The sequence below is a fragment of the Lampetra planeri genome, chromosome 4 (assembly GCF_965212315.1).
Source record: "Lampetra planeri chromosome 4, kcLamPlan1.2.h2, whole genome shotgun sequence".
Classification (NCBI taxonomy): Eukaryota; Metazoa; Chordata; class Hyperoartia; order Petromyzontiformes; family Petromyzontidae; genus Lampetra; species Lampetra planeri.
Window position 1 is genome coordinate 13,304,381 of NC_136110.1, and position 24,904 is coordinate 13,329,284.

Sequence of the window (24,904 nt, forward strand, 5' to 3'; positions counted from 1 at the left end):
ATTTTCTTTGAACCTATCTACGTGACTTTACCGAAAGGCCCAAGAATAATAATTCCTGTAGTCACGAAAGCTTTAAGTCAATATTCAAGTTGTCTGTTTAAATATGCTACACAACAATACCAATGTGATCAATATCCATGCAAGATGGCGACAGCGCCACAACAGCTGGCTGTAGTCCCGTGCCGCTCCCACTGTTTATCTACTGTTACCTTACCTAGTACCTTACCCACGTCCTTCTTCACTATCCCCTGCCCTTCTTACTTTTATCTTTCACTCCATCTTTCTCATTATTTATTTTGTTTTCTTATTTTCCTCATTATTACTTTGGCGGCGCCCGAGTTTTGGGCGGTGGCAGATCCCTGCCTCCAACCCTGCTTGCCTCCGCGCCTACTGCACACGCCCCGCGGCGCTGCAACAGCTGACAAATTCCGGCTGCGGTGTTACACAGTCCGGCTTACCTGCCGCCTCGCACAGCTGAGGAGCTGTGCGAGTGAACGAGGCCTGCTGCTCCCACGCACGAGGCTGGAGGACGCTGGCTGCACTGTTCATGCAGTGCGGCTTAACAGCCGCCCTGGGTCCGTTTCCTGCCAGCGACGTCCTCACAAGGGACCTCTTCCGCTACTATCAGTGAGTGGGAGCTTGGCGTGCCTCAGCATCGCCAGCAAGTGGGAACTCGACGTATTCCATTCACTGTTCAACACCACCAGTGAGTGGGAACATGACGCAGACTGTCCACTGCTCAACACGAGAGAGTGGGTTTGCCTGCTGCCCAGCACCAGTGAATGGGAGCTCGGCGAGGTTCGTCCACCCTGCTGCATCACCTGCGAGCTGGAGCATAGCGCATGGTCAGCTACTCTACTGGACCTCGTGTTCTTCTGGCCATTCCATTTACGCGCAGCATACGTGGTCGTGTCCACCCGTGTGGGGAAGCGCGTGCTGATGGCGTAGATCTTGGACACCACTACCTGGACTTGCTGCTCCGGGCAGCACAGCCACTGATTGGAGTCCACCCGAATCCTGCCCCTCCCCCCAATCACCACCGGGGGCTGATATAATAGGGCTTCGACATGCACCATCTCTTCATCATCTGCACTTGGAATCCGCGCTCCTGAGGACGCTCTCTTGCCTCGGGCTTCTTCGCGGTCGAAGTCAGAAACTGCATCGGCATCGTGGTTGCCGAGGCGGTACAGGCCGCTGTTCACAGGTCAACCTTCAACCAGCTATTTCCTCGGATCTCTCGACGCAGCACCTCTTCGGATCTTCACATCCACCTTTGCCCATCCACCACGGCCTACTTAACTCGCGCTCCATTACCAACAAATCAGTTCACGATACCATCTCGGATCACCACATCAACCTTTTGCTTATTACCGAGACCTGGTGCAGGCCAGACTCCCCGCCAGCCATCTCTTTGGAAATCCTGCCTCCGGGATACAAGGTTCTTCACAAACCTCGCGCAACTAACCAGCGGGGTGGTGGCTTAGCGGTTGTCTACAATACACACTTGAAAATTAAAGAGCTCTATCTACCAATGGCTCCCGCCACCTTTGAGGTCCAGTCTGTGTCCCTCACTCCATCATTTCCATCTTTCGCCCTCCAGATGGTAGCATCAATACCTTCTTAAACGAGCTTTCCGAATTTCTTTACCTCATTCCTAACCCATCTTACAGGCTCGTGTTTACTGGAGACTTTAATTGCCCCGGAAATACCCCAGCCTCCATTGATAGCCACCTTGAGTCAACCCTGGCCTGCCGTAAACTGGTCATCACCAACTCAGGCCCCACCGGAGCTTCCTCAAAAAATGTTGAGAGCATGCTCGACCTGGTTCTGGAACCTGACCAGGATCGATGCATCACTGCACTGGGAGTTTTCCAAACTGGTTACTCTGACCACCACCTCATACTATTTTCCCTTCAAATTCCCAAGCCAATCACCATCAAAATCACCCGCCACTCCCGTAATTTCAAGGGTATCAAGTTTTCCACTCTACAACACATCACAAATACGCCTTCAATGTTATCCCCATCATCCCATCAAACTGTCTGCGCTCTTCAACTAGAAGCTGACCTGAGGGTGGCGCTGGACAGCTGGCTCCATTAAAACCACGAATCACTAGGCAGCTTTCCCAAGACACTCACTGGCTCTCAAGAGACGCTATCCTTGCTAAGCGAATCAGGAGGCGCCTTGAAAGGATCGTGGCCCGCAGTGGTCTTCCTGCTAATCGAGTTGCCTACAGAGCTTCCTGCAGGAAAGCTAACGAACTTATCCTTGCCTCACGTTCCTCCTACATTGAAGAACACATCAAAACAGCTACTGGAAAACCACGCATCCTTTGGAAAACCCTCAAGGATCTTCTACATCCTAGTAGCACCAAGGACCCTCACCTTAGCGATCCCCTGGCCTCACTGAAACTTGCCACCTCTTTCAAAACTTACTTCACCAACAAGCTGATCACCATCGCAAACTCCTGCACACCTTCCCTCACATCGCACCATCGTACCCCGCTCCGGTGTTCTGATATTGTAAGCACTCACCCAGACACCTTTCTAACCACGTTCAAGCCGGTGTCTTCAAAATACGTTTTCTCTTTGATTCAATCACTTCACATGAAGTCATCTCCACTCGACGTCCTTCCAGGTTCCTTGTACAAGCAATGTGCTCCGGAACTCGCCATTATGATCAGGAACATTGCAAATGCCTCATTCTCTATTGGGTGTTTTCTGTCCAACCTCAATTCTGGCCTGGTTTCCCCCCTGTTAAATAAACCAAGTCTCAACCCTGATGACCCATCTAGTTATCGTCCCATCACTAATCTCTCGAACCTCTCTAAACTCCTCGAAAGACTAGCCCTCGCCCAGCTAAAACCCCACATCACCTCCTCCCAAAACTACTGCTCCTTCCAGTCAGTTTACCGTCAAAACTACTCCACAGAAACAGCACTCACCAGAGTGATCGATGGCATTTTAATGATTATTGACTCCGGCTCCATCGTTGCACTTGTAAGTCTGGACATTTCATCAGCCTTTGACACCGTCAACCACTCGCTCCTTACTTCCCTCCTGAAATACGACTTCGGTATATGTAGCTCGGCACTCAAGTGGATACTGTCGTACCTTTCTGATCGGCAATCCTCAGTCAGGGTGGGCTTGTCCACATCCCCTCAAATAAAAGCATTATGCGGCGTCCCCCAGGGCTCCGACCTCGGCCCCCTACTGTTCACAGCCTACACTTCCCCGATTGGCCGCCTCATCCCAAGCTTCGATGTTAAGCACCATTCATATGCGGACGACACTATTCTGTTCACCGCCATCAATTCTACCAATGCGTCTGGATTTGAGAGGCTCTCAGAATGCACCACTGCCTTGCAACAGTGGTTCTCCGCAGTCAGTGGCCATCATGTTAGGTACCAGGCAACGTCTCAACGCATCTGCACTCCCAACACACATACACATCTTTCGTCATAGCATCAGGTTCACCGATCACTTCAGCTACCTTGGTGTCATCCTAGATTCAACTTTATCCTTCGACCGTCAAACCAATCATATCATCAGTTCATGTAACTTTCACCTGAAGGCTCTCAGACACCTACGTCCTCTCATCTCCACTGAAACTGCCAACACATTGGCATGTTGCATAGTTGGGTCTCGCCTCGACAATTGCAACTCCGCCCTAGTCCAGTCCTCCTCTGGCAACCTAAAGAAAGTTCAAAGACTACAAAACAACCTGGCACGCATCGTCATTGGCTGCACTCATCCCCGTCTCGACTCACTTGCCTGTCTCCATGCCCTCCACTGGCTACCCATTGCCAGCAGGGTCACATACAAGATCGCTAGCCTCTGCCACCATGCCTTCACATCATCTGCCTGCCCCCCATACCTCTGTTCATTATTGACGGATTGCAGCACAGCACACGGCAGATGCCTTTGCAGTGCGACTCACGACCTCCTCTTAATACCATGATCCAGGACGGTCACGTCTATGCGCTGCTTCACGGTGGATGCCCCAACAGTCTGGAACGCAATCCCCTGCATATTCGCATCACCTCAATCGTCTCCTTCAAGAGACACTTAAAAACTCACCTCTACAACCACGCTTTCGAGTGACTCTGAGCTTGGCTCCGCGCCTCTGAGTTGCGGCCGTTACGTCCGCAAATTTGCGCGCGTTATAAATTGCATAATTATTAAAAAGTATACAAATTGGCACTTGTATATGTTTAAAACTAATTTCTTTTTAAGCCCAAAAATGCATGTTATTATGCAATATTTAATTTAGGCAGGCACAATTATTGCTCTAAACTATAGCTAAAACATGTGTTATTAAATAAGTTGGTGCCTCTTCAATGCTTTAAACGTTTATATTTCTCGGCGTTTCACACACGTTAAAACTCGGCCTGCCTGGTGGTCGTGGGTTCCATTCTGACCCTGATGCCTGCTGTATATTTGGAGTGAGCACACTGTCTCTCCCCGTGGCTGCGTGGATGTTTCTCTGGGTCCTCCGGTTTTCCCCTCTACATTTAGAATCAACATCAAGCGTTTAGAGAATTTGGCTGCTTTCAATTTCCACATGATAAGCCACTTCGTTGAGCTATCATTTGTGATGGCCAGGTCGCTTCTGAAAAATAGCTATATAGCTCAGTGGGCCTCACCTGGCAAAATAAAAATTTGTTTAGTTTTAGGTTTGCAGCACGGTTGAGGCTCGGCGTTTTCAACAGCTTCGGCATGACGACACACGTCGTTGGTTGACCCTGCTTAACAGTTTGAGCGAACGACTCCCACAGCAGCTCCGGTGCATTCAATCTATCTCACACGCCAAAACACCCTGCGCTGCCCCCGTCGCGGGCACCCCTGCGCCATGAATACTAAACTCTTAAACGAACTCTGGCACCGACTCCTTGCGGCCTCCCGCGTCTGAAAGGACCACATCACGAGCCAGAGCCACCCGATTACCGCTCGGAAAAGGGTACGCTATGATAATGATATTACTGTTTTATTTTGTTCACAAATCTTCAAAGGGCATAGATTCATATAGGCCTTTAGATAAAAAAAAAATATTGTAAGTGGTAGTGCCAGCACGATGCATTTGATGTTTAAAAGCCGTGTACAATTCCGGCTTAAAGAACACAGTGAAATTAACCCTTACTATTTTCGTTCTGTATATCTACTCTGCTGTGTTGTTTGGCAGTGGAACAGCACGTGGCACAACCCAAAATACATCAAGGAGCTGCTACACAGCACAACTGGGAAAGCTTATGCAGGAATGTGACTGTGAAAAGCTCCTCCAAAATGGCATATGTGCATGTATGTTTAACTTCTTACGCACCATAGTCAACTGTGCTAATCGATGGTGCGTGGGAAGGACAACAAAATAAATAAATAAGTTCTAAAGAAATAAGTTTTCAAACTAAATTTAAATTGCATAGCTCCAGTGGCTTCCTAATATAGCGAAGGAAGAGCGTTCCAGAGTGTCGCAGAAGTGCAACTGAAAGCACGCGATGGAGTACCTGTCTTTGTTCGATGCCTACCCAAAAGCTGCTGTGAGGATGACCAGAGTTCTCATGATTTATGCTCGTTGACAAGATCAGCAAGGTATTATGGTTCATTTCTGGCAAGCACGATGAGCCCTGATATGAAAATTGCAGGACCTGACCCTATGAACAGTAGAGGGACCCCACAATTTATGGTGTAAAACTTTCTGTCCTATACAGTCTATGTACCAAAATTTGACCTCACGCATGCAATGCAATGTGTGTGCAAAAATGCTTCCTCAGTTTCGCTTGTTTGTGGACAAGAAGATGTTTCTTTTTAATTGACCAACGTACATCTTCTTCAAGATATATAAAAGGAAACATGCATCCAGGTGACTTTGAATTGGTAAAATCATATGCGATTGGACCATGACCGAGCATGTCCTGTCAGAAACCGTACGACAGACCACGTACGGTTTCTCTTACACATTTGTGGATAAAAAAAATGATGATCCCAGCAGACGTAGATCTGCACAGGCACTCATAATGCAAGTGTGGCCTTCTGAGTTTAGACTGCAGTTGTGCGTGGCAAAGGCTTGAGAGAAGAAAAAAATATGAAAAGGTGGCCTAACCCAGATGATGACACTTGGAAACGTTCTTAAATTTGTTAATCTCCGCCCTCAAAGTATTTATAGGGAATGCTACTGTAAAATAGTGGGCTGTTTGAATCCGAATAGTGGCAGCATCGTGAGCCCAGCGGGAGCGGGGGTTGGAATTTCCTACGTTGAGAAGTGCATATTCTGAAACCTGTGAATTATGCAAGAATCCGAGTTACCACCATGAATGTGCGAACCAGTGACGTGTGGTGAGGTCAATGGCTGGGGAGGCATTGGCTAGTGTCAGAGCCAGATTCACACACTGAGCGGGGCGTGGCCTCACGGAGGGGGGAGTGGCCTCACTAAGGGGGCGTGTCCTCACTGAGGGGTCGTGTTAGACACACCCCCTCAGTGAGGAAGATGTGATAGCTGCCTCCCCTGGTGCTTTTTCATTGCAGTTTCATGACGAGACCAGCGAGCCTAAATATATTTATACACATACGTCAAATAAGTTACCTGGAATATGGAAGGCGAGGACATGAAATGGAGGGGTCGACAAACATTACATTGGTGACATACTGAGATAGTAACAGGCACGTGCTTATTGCCCGCGCTCCATACAGTTACTGAGGGGTTGCGCAATCAGAGGGGAGCCTGAGCTCGTCGCTGCCTAACCTCTCGTCTCTTCCTGTATTTGCAGCGGAGCTCCGCACATTTGGCGATTTTGACTATAAAAATTATTGGAATCGTACAGAAATTACATTTATAACACAGATCAGTGGAAAAATCTTAATATTTATTTTATTTGATTATTCTTTTTTTTTACTTTTCGTAACAGCTATTTTCATTGGAGTATGACAGGTGAGGCTCTGCCTCCCCTGCCTCCCCTGACCGCACGTCCTTGTTGCGAACTTATTTTGCATCGTACGTAGCCAACCGTGCTAATCGGAGGTGCAGAGGGTGCGACGCACACATACTCCTCAGTTGTGCCCGTTGCACACTCGCAGCAGAGCCCCTTGAGTTACGAGGCGGGGCTATTGCTGAGTGGACACAGTGAGTGGCTTGAGATTGAGCAATGGTGAGAAACGTGACCAGCAGAAAATGTGGATTCCCTAAGTTCGCCGTGCGTACAAATCCGATTGTCACATTATCACATACCTGAAGAACGCGAGAACCAGTGAGGCCACCAATGACAGAAATAACCGTGAAATATTCCAAACAGCTGAAACTGTGTAATGTGCCGGATGATTGAAGAAAACAGTTCGTACATATTGAAGAAACTGTATAAGATATGAAGTGTAGTGCAATTCGTGCAAACCGCATCTTACAACACCACACAATGCAGCATGTGGAGGTGCATGAATAGCTTAAGAGGGTATGGTGCCCCGATGCACACGGCAAGGGAGTTCGCAACATGTGTGTACAAATCACCGCCTCTGCAGTGCTGGATTACAGGCCACGTGCATGCCAACCCCCACCGGCTTAGTCAAAAGAGACAATAATTAAATTAGTAACGTTTGCAAAAAGGCTACATTCATACCCTTCGTATGGCATTTCAGGGAAGTGTTCATCAAAGTTTTGGTTCATTGGGCAAAACAGCAAATAGAAGTCCAATTAATGGGGAAAAAAGGCGTAGGGTTTAAAGAGATAGAGGTTGCAGTGACATTATTTGCATTAATAAACAAAATAATTAGATCAGACGAAAGTATACATTTAGTTGGCTACCATTTTCTTTCGGGTAATGGTGCTTCTTTAAAGTAGATTAAAGGCAGAGAGATCTATGAACTTAAAGCTGCAGCCTACACTTGCAATGTGGCGATTTAATAAAATGATGTTAATATACTTGTTTTGATTGACATATTAATATTATTCCATTAACGGATATTATGAAACAAACAAAACCATCACTAAGTGACTGCTAAAACTGATGCAAGTTAAAAAGAGAGGCCGCTGAACTACATCACGGGGACTTCACGATCACATTGACAGGCAGCGGCAGAGGAATTCCGATGCTCCGCCACCACGAAGCAAGAGCGTTCCTATGGGCATTAAATCGTTTTTCTCGACGTGAAAACCACTGAAACGAAAAGCGACTGTTCTGCAACAGCTACAGAGCAGCGGCAAACTTCCGGGGGTCAAGCCGTGCGCACGATTCTCTTCAAAATACGTACACAGCGAACTTATATCGGCCACGGAAAAAATAAAACAGCAATGGAACACAAGCAAGTTTTAAATGTTCGCTTTACCTTCACTTGGTCGAGCATCTAATGTGTAGGTTCCGTTTTCAATACTGTATACACTTGTACATACAACACAAAGATCCCCAGTATAGCCTTCAGACTGTCGGGGCAAGTACTGTTAGCAAGCGACTATGAAGGCCGGCGCGATACGCGAGGGGGTGGGTGGTCAACACTAAGACGGCCCCGCCTTTATTTTCTGAGTGGCAATGCTTACAGGTACACATTTCAGGCTAAGTCGACATAGGAGAGGCCCAGGATCTGGTACAGATAATTGTAACTGGTGTTGGCCATGAGAAGGAATTGAACTTGGGTCGTTGGGTTTGTAGCGCAGTGCACCACCACTCCCCACTTATACACAGTCATACATTTGCACATACTAGGTATGATGCAACAACTGAGAGACTCTTGAAATATTAATTGACAAAACATCCAAATGCATGAAAAATAGAGGTAAAAAATTGTACACAAGTCATCATCATTACCAGAGGACTTCTGGTCAATAATCGACGCATTCGTCAATATTATTGTGATCTTAAAATGAAATAAATATATAATAGGTGATGTTTCGGACAATGGCTCTTTACTCATGTGGGTGCTAAGGTGGCGAAATGGTGACTATATCGCCTGGTGTGCAGGACGTTATGGGTTGGATCCTGACCCTGACACCTGTATATTTGGAGCTTGCATATCTCATTGGGGCCGTCCATAAATTATGTTACGCGATTTTGGCCGATCTTTGACCCCCACTCCCCCCCTCGTCACGCAGCGTCACAAAAAGTCAGACCCCCTTCAAATATGACGTCACAAAGCTCTGCCCCCCCCCAAACCATATTTCCATTTTGAAAATTAAACATGCTTCAAATCACTTGTAACTATTGTCCTTGAAGTGCGTATTTAATGTGGCGCTGCACTCTGATGTTGTAGGAAAAAACACGTATTAAAAAGGAGTCGTTGTGTAATGAGAGCTCCATCTCCTGTATTACGTGGGGCGTTGTTTGCTATGCAACTATGGGTTATCTGGAGTTAAGGTTACATCTAGCGCGAGGGTGAAAAGACGGAGCCAACCGGGAAGCCTCTGGAACGTTCCCGAAGGCTCCATGATGGGCAGGACCAGAGGCGAGGTTTAGTTGCCGGGGAGCGGATATAAGTGGGGGCCAAAGCAAGGTGCGAGGTCAGTGTGTGAAGAATCAAGAGGAGCTCCCCGTCGCAGCTGCCCCGCCATCTCCATCGGCCACGTGGCGGCTCGACCTCCAGCCACTCAACCGCTCCCTAGCGCGCCGTCAGCCAGCGGCGTGTTAGAGAGTGGGTGAGCGCAACGTGGCGCAGGGCAGAGCTGCTTGAGCGGCAATCATCCGTAGTGAAAGAGAGACGAGAGACAACCAAGCTGTACTGAAGATTTATTAATAAACGACTCAAGTTCTGATCGTGTCGGAGCCACTTATTACAGTGGTGTCAAGAAGTGGACTTTTTCTGATCAAATTCTACGCAAGACACGATGTCTAAACATCATAAAAAGAAGAATCCACCTGCAGTGTCCTCCGAAGACGACGAGATGGCGACTCAGCTCCTGCCGACCCCGGGGGCTGTGGCCCCGGTGATGGAGCCCACGACGGGTGCCGTTGTCGCGGACGGCGGGGCTGAGATGATTCAACAGCTTCGCCCTGACGAGCCGTGGTCGAGGGTGGAGACTCAGTTGGGTGCGCTAATAACTGCGCTTCTCCGCCTTCTCGCTCTTGTTAAGCCGATCGCCGCTGGAGGAAGTCTGGTGGTGGACCGTCCAGGGGTGGACGTGCAGAGGACCAGTGACGGTGCCTCGGAGGATCCCCCCTTGGTGAATATGGCCGCCATTTTGGGCGGGGTGGAGACAGCCTCCATTTCGCAGTTCCCGTGTCACGGCCGCCATTTTATCCACCTCTGCGGAGAGTGGTGCGTCGGCCGCTGGTTCGTCGCTGCCGCGTGAGGTGTCGCAGTCCATCCCGACGCCCGCTGCGAAGGAGAGCACCGACCGGGGTCGACGCCTGCCCCACGTTTGAGAGTTCGTGGCAGCGGGGGGTGACTGGAGCACTTTTCGCTGGCGCTTCGAGGCCGCCTACAAATCCGTCCGAAGGTCTGAGGAGGAGGCGATCATTGCCTTGCCCACCATGCTGGACGACGATGCGTTGGCCATGTTTCGCTCCATTCCCGCCGACAAGAAGAGGACGCTGACACAAGGCTTTCAAGAGATGGCGGAGGTCTACGAGCCGCCAAATGACAGAACGAGGAAATTTCAGCACCGTAGGCGGGGGAGCTCAGAGTCGCCCCTCACCTACAGAAGCACCTTGATGGCCTTGGCAGTTGATGCATACCCCAATATAACACAGGAACTGTTAGACCCGCTGGTGATGGAACGCATGTTGGCGTTGGCTAGGGAAATGGATGTTTTCCTTCCTACGTGCAGCCATGAAATGAAGATATCCTTGTGGGCGGCGCGTTGCCTCAACGCACATTAAAATTTGAAGCGCTGGGCGCAGATGGCGACATGGACAGGGGACCCAGCTATGGATGGTCAGCCCATCGGCTGGTCTCCATCGAAAGTGGTCGTCATTCCCGAGGAGGCACCGTCGACGGGCGACATTGCAGCGGCTGTTTCTTGCTGCTGGAATTGGCGCCCTAGAGATGGTCAACGTCGCCAGAACATCTACTGACTGCGTCAGGATGACGATCTGCTCCACCAGCGGCCTCTCGTCACGTGCTACAGATGTGGCCGTGTGGGCCATTATTCACGGGAGTGCCGCACTTGTCCTGCGTCGCCGTCCGGATCGCCGACCGCATCTCCTGCAGCCGACCATCCGCCGTCACATCCCTTCATACAGGCGAGCTGCCACATGTCGGGCACCCGGGCATATTCGCCATCTCATTCATCTCATTCCGCCGGGATGGGTGCATCACATCGGGATGATTCGTTAAGATGTTCGCGTTGCAGTACCATTGCTAAGGGTTGGCCAGTTTCACAGACACAGTGTAAGAAATTGGCTCGACGTGTGGTTGCCGCGGCGGTTGGATTGTCGATGGTGGCAGCCACTGTTCAAGGGGTCGATGTCCGTGTCTTGGTTGATACGGGGGCGTCTGCCACTATCATTTCAGATGTCATTTTCCAGCTGTTGTCGATCCCTGCTTCGCGTATTCGGCCAGTGTACAATGTGTGTGTTGCTGCTAACGGGGGTAGTATGGGCATCATTGGCCAGGTTGACGCGTGTATCGCCATTGGGGATGTTCGTGCGACGAGTCCCATGCTGATTTCGCGAATGTTAGCCGTGCCATGCTTGCTAGGCACGGACTTTTTGTCGAGGATGCTGCTTAAGATTATTGTTGATCAGGGATGTCTGGAATTGCCGTCGGGTCATAAATTGCGCTTTTTGTCATCGCCGCTTCCACGGCCGACCTCCTCAGCTACGGTTCAGGCTTCAGTTGATGCCACCATTACTGTTCCGTCAGGCTCCCAAATGTTGATTCCGCTCTGATATCGCAAAAAAATCGCTTGCGACGTCGCGGTGAATGTGATTCTTTTGACGCCTTCAAATACCGCTACGCGAGGGTTGATGTTGGTTTGTGCTCAAACCATTCTCAGAACGGGTCAGGCCCCATTTTGAATGGGAGCCCGGGAGATGTTATTGTGCCTGCCGGTACGGTTCTCGCTCACGCGACCACCGCATTTACTGACCGAGCTGAACACGCGCCTGCGCAGGCTGTCTGCATTGTCAGAAATGAATGTCCGGTGGATGATCGATGCTTAGCGGAAATGCGCAGGGAAAATGCTTCCCTGTCTCCGGCTCAGCGTGAAGGGTTGCATATGTTGTTGGCCGAGTTTTCCGATGTGTTCAGCAAGGACGACTTCGACTTCGGTCGGACGTCCTTGCTGTTCCATTAAGAAGGGTGATGCTAGCCCCATTCGGTTGAACCCGCATCTTATGGGGCCGTCAGAAAAAGAGAGCGTGCAGCGTGCCGTTGATGACATGTTGGCCGCTGATATAATTTCACCATCCACGAGCCCATGGGGTGCCACGATAGTATTGGTTAAGAAGAATGATGGCAACCTACGGTTCTGCCTTGATTTTCGTCGCCTCAATAAGGTCTCCGTGGCAGACGCGTATCCTTTGCCGCAGATGGATGATTCCTTTGATGCGTTGTCCGGGGCAAGGTTTTTCTCTTCTCTGGATCTCTCTTCCGGCTTTTGGCAGCTGCCCCTCGATGAGTCCTCGAGGCAGAAGACCGTGTTCCGTACCCCGCAGGGTCTTTTTGAGTTTAACTGTTTGCCCATGGGATTTAATGCTGCTCCTGCCACGTTCCAGAGACTCATGGAACTTGTTCGGGCCGGTCTCCAATGGGACACTTGTCTTATTTATCTGGACGACGTCATCGTCTTCAGTCGGACATTTGATGACCACCTCCTCCGACTTCGCACTGTCTTTGAGCACATGCATTCTGCTAATCTTAAATTTAAACCAAACAAATGTCATCTTTTGCAGACTTCTGTACGTTATTTGGGTCATGTTGTGAGCGCCGACGGGATTTATACCGATTCTGACAAAACGGCATGTGTCCGCAATTGGCCAGTTCCTGCGAGTGTATGGGGATGTTTGGAGCTTCGTTGGCTTCGCCTCCTATTATCGGCGGTTCATTCCAGGATTTGCGTCTATTGCTAGGCTGTTGCATGTGCTTATGGGCAAAAATCAGAGGTTCCGTTGGGGTCCGGCAGAGGAGGCTGCATTCAATGCCTTGCGTAATTGCCTGTCCAACGCGCCTACTCTTGACTACCCTGACTTCTCGTCTACTTTCATCCTCGACACTGACACCAGTGACACGGGTATCGGGGCTGTCCTGTCACAGGTGAAGGGGGGCGTCGAGCGTGTTGTTGCATATGGTAGTCGGGTGCTTTCGCCGGCAGAGACTCGTTATTGTGTCACTCATCGTGAGCTGCTCACGATCGTTCATTTTGTTAAATTTTTTCGGCCTTATTAATATGGTAGACAATTCGTTATACGCACTGACCACACTGCCCTCCAATATTCCTTGAAGATCGGGCAGCCGGAAGGTCATTTGGCACGTTGGTTGGAGTGCTTACAGGAGTTCTCATTTGATGTCACCTACCGGAAAGAGACTCGTCATGCAAATGCTGACGCGCTGTCTCGGTTACCTCACGTGTCTCAGTGTGCGTGCCATTCCGGTACTAATCACTGCTCTCCTCCGGGCACGTCTCGGCTGTTGGCTGTGTCCTCCGTTGAGACACTTCCTGACGATGAGGCAGCCCCCCGCCGCCGACGTGTTGCGTCTTCCGCGGTTGGTGTGGATGCGGGAACAATTTGCTGACTCATCGCTGGCCTCTGTGTGATCAGGCCTTACCAATTGGGGGTGATCCCGAATCTTTTAAGGGGGGCCGTGTTTTTTTCTGGATGGATTGTTGATGTGGCAGGATGACATGTCGCTCCACCCTGCACTCTGAATGCCTTTTTCATCTTGGCATTCAGAAAAACTGCCTACCCTTCAGAGGGATTACTATTGGCTAAGTATGACATCTGACGTCATTGGAACGCTCCGCTCATGCACCGAGTGTGCCTGGCGGAAATCGCCCCGGCAGTGTTACGTTCCGCCTTTGCAGTCCATCTCTGTCACTCGTATCAATGAATTGGTTGCATTGGATGTGTTGGGCACATTCCCCGTGACGCCTCGTGGGAATACATTTCTTCTCGTTGGCGTCGAATATTTTTCCCGTTGGCCAGTGGCTTGGCCCCTGCCAGATCAATCTGCTTTATCCATTGTGGACGCCTTCGTGAATGGATAAAGGGGCTCCAGAAAATTGTTGTGTGACATCTGCGCTATTCTGGGTACCAAGATAAATGCTACGTCTCCCTACCGCCCTCAAACTGATGGTATTGTCGAGCGTCTAAATAGTACCTTGTCCACTATGTTGTGCCAGACTGTTAATGAGCAACAAGTCGACTGGGATCTGCAGATACCCAGTGTCCTCTCTGCCTCCCGGATGGCACCTCACGCCTCTACAGGATATTCGCCGTTCTTCCTCATGTATGGGAGGGAAAACCTGCCACCTGTTGATGTCCAATTGGGTTCCCCTGTCCTGTCTCCTAAGTCGACTCTTCCGGATCACATCAGCGAGTCACTTAGATGTATTTCCGAGGCTCGGGAGGCTGCCAGGGTGAATACTTCTAAGACCCAGGCTCAGAACGAGCGTTGTGCACGGAGGTCTAAGTCGGACATGCCGTGGTCAGTGGGTGATCGGGCGTGGCTTCATTGCCCTCAGGTGCCTGTTGGCACCTCTCCTAAGCTCCAGAAACCATGGCAGAGGCCCGTTACGATCGTTGAAGTGTTGCGCCCTCAGTGTGTCCGGGTTCGTCACGGTCGCCGGCGTTGGTACGTTCACCCATCACGATTGAATCCGTTCGTTGCTCCCGTTGGGCCATCGTCATCCCCAAATCCCAGAATCCCGGTGCCTGGCGTGGCAAACAAGCCTGCTGCTCCTGTGCAGGATGATCTTCCGGAGTCTGTTTCTTTTCTGCCCACAGCGCTCCTGATGGACACGTCAGGAGGGGAGGAGACCACTGTTCCGTCTGGTCCACCTGTGCTGAATCCGGCAGTGTCGCCCCCTGCTGGACCTCTGCTTCCACCGGCTGGAGTTCCTGTTTTTCTTCCGCCCTTGGCGGATGGGCTGGCTATGCACACATGCTCTAAAACGTCTCGTTTTTCCTGAAGCAGTTTGGTCCCTTTTTGCGCGCTGCTAGTTCTATTGCATTGTTCTGTTGATGTTCCATTCCCCTCTGGTAAAGTGTGTTGCATTTCATGATTGATGGCACTCTACATTATACCTTGCCCTTCCTTAGCCGGGATGGCTAGATTTTTTGTTATCACGGGGGGGGGGGGGGGGGGGGGTGATGTAATGAGAGTGCCATCTCCTGTATTATGTGGGGCGTTGTTTGCTATGCAGCTATGGGTTATCTGGAGTAAGGGTTACATCTAGGGCGAGGGTGAAAAGATGGAGCCAACCGGGAAGCCTCTGGAACGTTCCCGAAGGCTCCATGAGGGGCAGGACCAGAGGCGAGGTTTAGTTGCCAGGGAGCGGATATAAGCGGGGGCCGAAGCAAGGTCGAAGGTCGGTTTGTGAAGAATCAAGAGGAGCTCCCCGTCGCTGCTGCCCCGCCATCTCCATCGGCCACGTGGCGGCTCGACCACCAGCCGCTCAACCGTTTTTACTAGCGCGCCGTCAGCCAGCGACGTGTGAGAGAGTGGGTGAGCGCCACGTGGCGCGGGGCAGCCAAGTCGCTTGAGCGGCAATCATCCATAGTGAGAGAGAGACGAGAGACAACCCAGCTGTACCAAAGATTTATTAATAAACTCAAGTTCTTATCGTGTCGGAGCCACTTATTACAGTTGGAAAGCTGAAATTTTGCATAAAATTCACTTGAAAATATTCAACGTCTAACTAAAACTGCAGATGTTCAGAATATTATATTGAAATTATCATATAATTATAAAATAAAGTAATTATAACTATTAAAAAATACTTCAAACTTTGTAGTAGAACGAAGCAAAATGGAGAGTACAATTATAAAAATCACATATTCATTCTACAGAATGAAAAGCCCTGGTAGAATAATTAAAATCAAAATGTTTAATAACAATCATTCAACAAATGTACAAAATGTGTGCTTCTCCCATGGAGAAGCAAAATGCTCCTTCATGGAATAAATAAAAGATGACCTTAGTAAATTTAAATAATCAAATAGTTAATAATGAAAATTAATAAAAATTTGTGTTGTTATAACAATTCTATTTAATTAAGTAGAACGTGTTGTTTATATTTATTTAAAGTTGCACATTTTGATGTGACGTCACATTTTTCAAACCCCCCCTCCCCCCCCTCGTCACACATCGTCACAAATGTATGACCCCCCCTCCCCCCCCTCGGTGGCGTGACGTAATTTATGGACGGCCCCTTTCCCCACGGTGGCGTGGATTTTTCCCTGGGTCCTCCGGTTTTCCCCTCCACATTCAGAAACATGCGTTTGGAGTATTTGGCTGCTATAAACTTCCACATAAGCCACTTTGTTGAGCTATTATTTGTCGCCAGGTCCAGAGGCGTAGCGAGGGGGGGGCAGGGGGGTACATATGTCCCCGGGCGCCAAGGTAAAGGGGCGCCAAAATGAGGCTTACGACATTATAACTTATTGCGGCGGGCGCGGCAGCCTGAAACTACTGCACAAATCTACACCTCAACCTAAAAGTTCATATATCCCGCCACACACAGCCTACTTGTCATGTAATTACATTTTGGTACGCCTATTAAGAACTTATATGGAAGAACGTCCCAAACAACAAACAGGCGCAGTCTTTCAGCCTTAGTCACTGGCCTGTTTTTTGGTGGCGGAAACTACGACATGATGATGAACTTGTTGACAGTAACTGGGAAGATGAGATAGAAGAATCTTCTGATAGAGACGCTGAAAATACTCATTATGATGCTGTTCCTGCTGTACTAAGGTTTCACGATGTTGGCTACTTAGAATTTGATAAAACGACAAAGCTATCGAAAATATCACAACCTCTTCGCAATGAAATTACTCTCGGATCCTTGCCTTTTCAGCACAGAGACAATCTATCATCAGTATCCAGAGAACGTTCAATTACATCAGCATGGTTTAAACGCCGACTAGCGAACGGAGAGGAAGTGAATCGTTCGTGGCTATTATATTCACCAATCAATAAAGCTGCTTACTGTTTCTGTTGTCTATTATTTACATCATCGAGTTCAAACTCACAAGCTTCGTTTGAGTTAACAAACGGTTTCAACAAGTGGGGAAAGCCAGAAAAACTAAATTCTCATTAAAACAATCCTAGCCACAGTACGGAAGGAAGCCGAACGAAGGATAATTGATGGTACTGGAATTGACGCAGTGGTTCAAGCTCAGATTCATTTGGAAAAACAACGTTGGCGAGATATATTGCAAAGGATACTCACCTGTATTAAGTTTCTGGTTTCACAAAATTTGGCACTACGTGGCCATGAGGAAAATTTGAATGCGGATGAGGATAAAAATGTTGGAAACTTTCTCGCGCTGATCAAACTCGTTGCTCAGTATGACCCATTGTTAGCAAAACACGTACAGCACGCAGGAGAAAATCCGGGATCAGTTTCTTATTTGTCACCGGAAATCCAGAATGAATTTATCCACATACTTGCGTCGACTGTAAATAACCAATTGTTGAGTGATATCACAAGTACTACGGTAGCTTACTTGACTCAACTCCTGATCTAGGACATCGGGAACAGCTTTCTCAGGTCATAAGATTTGTGGATGTAGATTTTCAAACTAAAAAAGTAACTATCAAATAATAATTTTTAGGTTATATCGAGATACATGCAAAAGATGCAGCAAGCCTAAAAAGAGTCATCGTCGAGAGACTGAAATCTGACAACATACCTCTAGCCGAATGTCGGGCACAATGTTATGACAATGCTGCTGTGATGACTGGGCATATATCCGGCCTTCAACAACGAATATGTGACAAAAATTAGAGCATTGTTTGTCAACTGTGACAACCACAGCTTAAACTTAGCAGGAGTACACTCAGCTAAACAGGATCCACTTGTCGTCATATTTTTTGTAACAGTTGAAAGTATATATTTGTTTTTCTCTCGTTCAACAATTCGTTGGGAAGAGTTAAAAAAAAGCTGTACCCATCACAGTATAGCGGGAGTCTGAAACACGCTGGAGTACACAATCAGAAGCTGTTAAAGCTATCTATGAAGAACTGGATGAACTAGTATGGCTGCTAGACAAATTATCGGAGGACGTAACTATGACGCCTGAAACCAGAAGTGATGCAGACAAGTTACAGGCATGCGTATTAAATTTTAACTTCATAGTTTTATTACATTTCTGGAATGTCATTCTTGGAAAAATGTATCGTGTTCAGAAGCGCTTACAGGATCCTACTATGAATTTCAAGGAAGCAGCAACTGATCTTGATTCTTTGGAGCATGAATTTGTCAAGTTTCGTGATGATTTGAGCCAAGTTGCTGTAGAAAACGCCAAAATAAGATGCACAGCCTGGGGGATCGATGTGGACAGAAGAATTAGGCGACGTCGGAAGATGCCAGGAGAACTGGCAAGAAATGCAGGACTTTCAGCAGAAGAACAAATTGTGCGCGTTATGAAGAGCGTTTTTTATCGACTTCGACAAGAGATGTCAACACGGTTTTTACGACTAAAAGACCTGAACACGAAATTTGGATTTCTGCTGGACGTCAAAACTCTTCTATCCGACACAGATGTCGATGCAATTCGTCGAAATTGCACAGATTTTGGAAATTTCTAAGACACCGACATCAATGGCCACGAATTTTTCACAGAAATTGGAGATTGCAAAATGCTGCTCAGTAACCAGAATGAAGTTCTACCCGAAACTCCTTTGGATCTTCTTGGTTTTATTGTGTTTTATGGAGACGACATATTTCCCAATTTCACTGCAAATTTTATTAACAATAGCAGTTTCAATTGCAAGCTGTTAGCGGTCGTTCAGCAAATTGAAACTTATTTTGTCGTATTTGCGTGCTTCAATGGGACAAGATCGTCTCAGCGATCTTGCTCTTCTTAGCGTTGAAAGAGAAACATTGGAAAAAACAGATTTTGATTACGTGATTGACCAGTTTGCGACAGTGAAATCAAGAAAAATTTATATTTTGTAGACTATGTCAACCAGTCTACGACAGTGACTGAGTGAGCCATGTAATATAATTTCTATAAATTTGCTTCTTTAAATACAATGTTTCATTAAAATTTAACTTGTTATTCCTTATTCGATGTAATAGGAAAATGTGATTAAAGGGAGGGGGTGGGCGCCAATTTTATAGTTCGTCCCCGGGCGCAAAATATCCTAGCTACGCCTCTGGCCAGGTCGCTTCTGTAAAATAGCTATATAGCTCAGTGGGCCATGCCTGGTAAAAATAAAAATGGTTTAGTTTTAGTTTATGTACTATGGAGAAGGGCAATTGCCTATTATTCACGTATTTACTTAAGATATCACAGTGGTATTGACGAATGTGTGAATTTTGTTGTTTCTGTTTGTGCACCCCTGCCAATGCAGTATCACCAAATAATTTGTTTCGTGATAACTATTAAATTTTTTTAAAGTTGGTGAATGATGGTGAATTGATCGGCAAAAAACAGAAAGCAAAATCCCTGCACGGTGTATATCTCCTAAATTCCTCCTTATGTGTAGGCCGCACAGAACACCAGATATAGTCACACATAGTCACACTATAGCATCAAATCATAATCAGAATCTTTGTTTATCCTGGTGAAATCCGATGAGCTATGAAGCTCTTTTTACAGATGTCCAGTATTTAACAGATTTCCAGTAATGTTTTTATAAGTGTTCTTATGGCATGTGTATATACACATGCATAAATAACCAAACCATACATACCTCACATGTATGGCTTATAGAATGTCTGTGATGAATGCACATGCATAAACCATGGGTTCGCATTAAAATTGTATGGGTAGATCTGTGAAAAACATAAATGGTTGTCCAACTTTACCAAAACCACTCCCATAAACAGGCAATACCTATCTGGAGGCTTAGAATCAACAGAAACCTTGGCCTTAATGCAAGACTTGACCTCTGATAATTACTTGCACAGTGATCAATATCTTACTTGCAACCTTCGCCATCTAGCCGAGATCAAGTTAAGATTGCGGGTTTGAATACGTCCAACATGGCCCCTTACTCCCACTGTGGAATACAACGAATGCCTCTCACAAATGACAAGCCAACGGTTAGTGGACAGGCCATCTCCATAGAACCTCCATGGTTTTAAGAACGCAGGTTTGTATGTCCAGTGGATGTCAGTGGCCTGACGCAGCATGTACGCGATCCTGGATGTGCTAGTGAATGAACAGTGTGGACATAATTACCAGCCCTTGGCTTGCACAAAACTCTGGCACCCACCCACCATTAGTATTGACCTAATGTGGCTTACACCTTCAAATAACTGCTGCCAAAGTGCTAGCATTACAACCCACTTAGGCATTCAAGTGATCCAAACATATTATTATTATTCTGAGGAGCTACTTCTCAAGCGAGTATTCTGACATTCCACATGGCCAGGATGAGCTACTGCTGATTGGTCACGGAAGCTCTCGTCGTGGGGTTCAGTTGCTTGGATCCACTGGATGTGTTGTGGCCAAGGGACATGATGGAAGTTTCTGACACATGCCGTCTTGGTTTTTTTTTCTTCTCATGCTCGAGTGATACAAATGGTTCAAGTGGACGAATGTCTAGCCCTTTAAGCGACAGCCCCCTCCACCGTACAGATATTAACGCACACAAAACAACGGTACAATGCACAGCTGTAAGTGTGATATAGAAAATCCACAAAGGTGTCACAACAAAGGCAAATGTTGAGAAGCGATATTTAAACTAACAAACTTATTGGGAAAACAAGACACAGAAGCCACTAATTATTGTACATTGTATTACGAAATATTCGTTTCCAAATTGTACTGCGTTATGATTAATGTGACGAGCAGTTTTTGTCAGTAAAACTTTTTTATGGTTACACAATGACAAATTTTACAAAAAGGTGAGAATGCCGGTAATTCAATTGAGATCATATATGTCGTAAAATAAATTCTAAATTGCATTTTCAGCAGCAATTTATCAATGCATTATTCTTCACGTAATTTTTACACTCTTTATATTATGGTGCAAAAAATTACTGACGTGTTTGTAATTTACTTGAACACGACAGTTTGGACAGCACTGAGATCAAACGCAGGGCAAGCGGAGTGTAATCTTTCACAGATATTCATAATCCCCCAAGATAAAAGTGGCATTCAGGTGTTTAACAGTGCTTATTATGCATTCACCGTGCAACAATAGCATTGGCACATGTTTAATAGGATATGATGAATACCCATGGTACATTGGTCTTCAAATATTATATATGGCTGTGAGCCTCGTTCTGAATCCAAATATATATTCCCACAAGTTTCTTTACGAAGTAATTTTTTTGTAAATATGCAGGGTGTTCATTAAAGAACTACAATTAGAGACCAGTTGGAACTGCACGGTTGAAATTCTGGCAACAAATTCCTTATGTACGTACACTTTTTTTTTAAGCTGAAAATCATGAGCGATCTTGAACAGCGCAGAACAGAGGCATTCAAAACACTCAGAGCAGAAACGCCAGGTAACGGCTGGGCCTGGGCCTCTCTAAAAACATCGATGCAATGCGCGTCGTCCACGTCGCGGCGAACACACGGAGGTTTTAGAGAGATGATGCTTGTGCCATAAAATCTTCAACTTATTGATTGTGTGCGCGTGTGTAGGTCTATCAACCAAGGCTCCAACTTCTACTTATTAATGATTGATAATGGCTGACACCTTCGTGGGCACCATCAATATCGTATTTAGCACAATACATTGCCAAGTCCCCTTGCATTTCAGGAAATGGGGTAGATTGCATAAACGGTGGTGGCTTGGGAAGATGATGCTACAGTGTCAATGCATAATCTGTCGGTCATGCTTGCATCATTTGTATGAAGAGTTCTGTCACAGCGTTCCTTCAGGCATACTTAGTTTGGACTACTCAATTTTCAACAGTTGCAAATAACCCAAAGCCGAACAAATGTCACTTCAGTCATTTGATTAGTTATATTAAATCTAACTAATTAACACATTTTAATTGGGATAACTACATTACTTTGTTTATAGAACGACCTATACAATTAAACAAATTATAGATTAATGACACGTTTGTTCTATGTGCAGTTAATAAACATGTAATCTTATTATTTGTGTCTTTTGGAAAAGTCACGCAGATAGGTTCAAATTAATAAAAATAAAATAAACAAAAAGGCTCTGTTTTCCTCCTGATGACGATCGCTTGTGTTGTGATCGAAACGTCGTAGTTTTTGTTTATTTTAATTTTTTATTAATTTGAACCTATCTACGTGACTTTACCAAAAGACCCAAAGAATATGAATTCCCGAAGTCACAAAAGCATTAAGTCAAGATTTAACATTGAATCTCATTTGCAATTTCATAATTTGATTAAAAAATTATTCGAAAAACTTACCAACACATGCAGAGCCCTGCTGGTCTGGCTCAAAGCCGCCTTGACACGACAAGTCAGGCTTGCAGCTGAAGCTGCCAAAAGTGTTGGCACAAAGGGGCCTGGTGCTGGGGCATGGCTGCTGGGCGCTGCTGCACTCGTCCACATCTGTCAAAACAAAAACACGCACACGCGCAAGTGTACACACGTCGCTCCCACAACATCACCGCTTTTATATTTAAATGTGGTCTCCGGGGAACCATATACAAGGGTGATAAGCCAATGTTTTGCTGGGATGGTGTCCCCCTTTGCGAGTTTATTTGGTTAAATAACTCGTTCTAAGTTGTTTTACATTTCTTTAGGTGGTTAAACAAATGTACCACAATGAAAACGATGTTTGAGAATCTGGGTCAAATTGTTATCTTTGTATTGGTTAGTTTTTGTATCATCAGTCGGGGCTGGTTTTTGCTTGAAATATTTGCACGCAGATGTTTGGAGCGTATGGGCAATGGGGGTATTGCGACAATGCGTTTACAGGACATTCAAAACCTCCAGTTTTAACGAAATAACGTCAAGACTTCAGAGTGTATCTGTTGTTTTATATTGGCAGTTCTGCTTATTGGTATACTTGAGAAAAAAGGCTTGTCGTGTGCTAAAGGAGAACATCAGCCCGCTACTAAGCCAAGCTGGCTTTATGCTGTCCTTCAGGCAGCCTATAGGCAGCAGGACTTTTGGGCTGTGGGAAATCAAGGCCCTGGTGTTTGCTGTCCACTAGTTTCTGATCCCCCCTTGGCGGCCTGGTCTTAAACTGGGGGTAAGCAATGAAGGCAACAGAGCCACATATCAAGAATAATGGGCACCCAATACCTGACGACAACAAGAATATATTACAAGAGGTGTATAAAACGGTTTACAGTCATACAGAAATCTAAACATATATAATTTTAAGATGCCTGTCCAAGCAGACACATCGATGCACTGATTGTAACATCAATCGATGTATCTCCCTCCTCAGTGTGCCATGAAAAAGTACCGGCAATAATTATTTAACCTTGCCTTACCAGGCACGCCGAGGAGATGCTTGTAGAGACCCAATATGGTTTCAGGCCATGCTGTCCTGCATGGATGCCATATTCTATATATGTATTCCAAAGGGACCTCATATCTCTGCTTTATTGACTTGTTAAATACCTACAATACCATCAAGAGGCCAGGGCTTTTGAGTTGTTATTCATTCTTTCAGGGTCCATGACCCCATACTCATGATCATTAAAGACCTTCATGATGGTGGTTAATTCTACGTAAAGGCATGGTGATCAGGGAGTAACAGCCATTAATTCCCTGTACACCTTGGGTTGCAACAAGGATATCCTTGTGTCACCTACACTATGAACATTTTAGGCCACGTAGTTACAAAAGCCTTTCAGGATCGGACCAGTGGAATTTCTATCTGGTACAGATACACATGGAAGCTTGATCAATGCCCAGGTGCTGTCAAGGAATGGCTCCATACTTGTTAACCATGTTGATTACTGCTGGGTCCGAGGAATCATAAATGCTGAGAGCTGAAAAGAGATTGCCATTAAGATCGGGGCCTTACCATCAGCCCCATCAAAACAAACTCCTTCCTCGGTACTTTGTGCAATCAAACATTGTACTTCCCTTTCCATAAGCGACTGTGTAGCTGTGGAGAGAGTGGGGTAGTGCCTGTACTCCGATAGTATGCTCACAACTGGTTTGGTTTTGTATCAGATTTTTCATTGGCATCAGAGGTCCCCTCTGACCATTTCCACCTCACCCAATCTCTTTGACCTCTATCGCTTTGAAGAAAGGCCATTGCTTGAAACATCACCTGTTATAATACCTTCTCTTTTGAAGGCCACAGTATTATTGACGGATTTGTTGATTGTTTTTGTTATTTGTGCTTGTGTATCGCTCCTAATGCAGCATCACCAATTAATGTATCAATGGTTGGGAAAAGTGTGGAGGAGTTTGCATATCTGGACAGTGTGTTCATGGCCAGTTCTAGTAGTGTCAGATGTATCAATCTAACATCAAGCAAATAGCGTTATCTTTGTGCTGGCAATATAATGTGGTATGGTAGCTGGACTCTTATTCCAAATAAAGCTCGTGACCTTCGACATATGCCCTCTCTGCTTTATGCAAGCAACATGGTCCTGCTTCAAATATTAAGGCTTGCCTGTCTTTGATCCATCATGGGCGTCACCAGGCTGGTTTATATAAGTGCACAGGCACTTGAAGTATCAGGATATCATCCCTTTAGTGATTTATTCCAGCAGCTGAGGTCGCGTTGGATGATCATGTGGTGCGCATGCCAGATAGAGGCAGATGCACGGATGTGGCGTGGTCTACACAAAAATTGGGGAGATGTGGGAATGAGCTTTTTGGCAGTTGTGGAGGCAGCAACCCTCCAGAAAGATTTCATGTGGATTTTATCGTGGTGGTGGTGATGATGATGGTGGCTGGAAATGGT

The 24,904-nt window shown here is 46.6% G+C and overlaps 1 protein-coding gene across 1 annotated transcript in view; it reads right to left on the reverse strand.

Annotated features, from left to right (window-relative positions):
* Positions 1-22,307: 22,307 nt before the first annotated feature.
* Positions 22,308-24,904, reverse strand: part of CRTAC1 (cartilage acidic protein 1) — a 634,231-nt gene continuing 631,634 nt past the window's right edge. Inside the window, exon 14 of the mRNA XM_078593311.1 lies at positions 22,308-22,578. Within this exon, the coding sequence (XP_078449437.1) occupies positions 22,418-22,578 (161 nt within the window). The 3' untranslated portion in view covers positions 22,308-22,417. The remainder of the gene's footprint in view (positions 22,579-24,904) is intronic.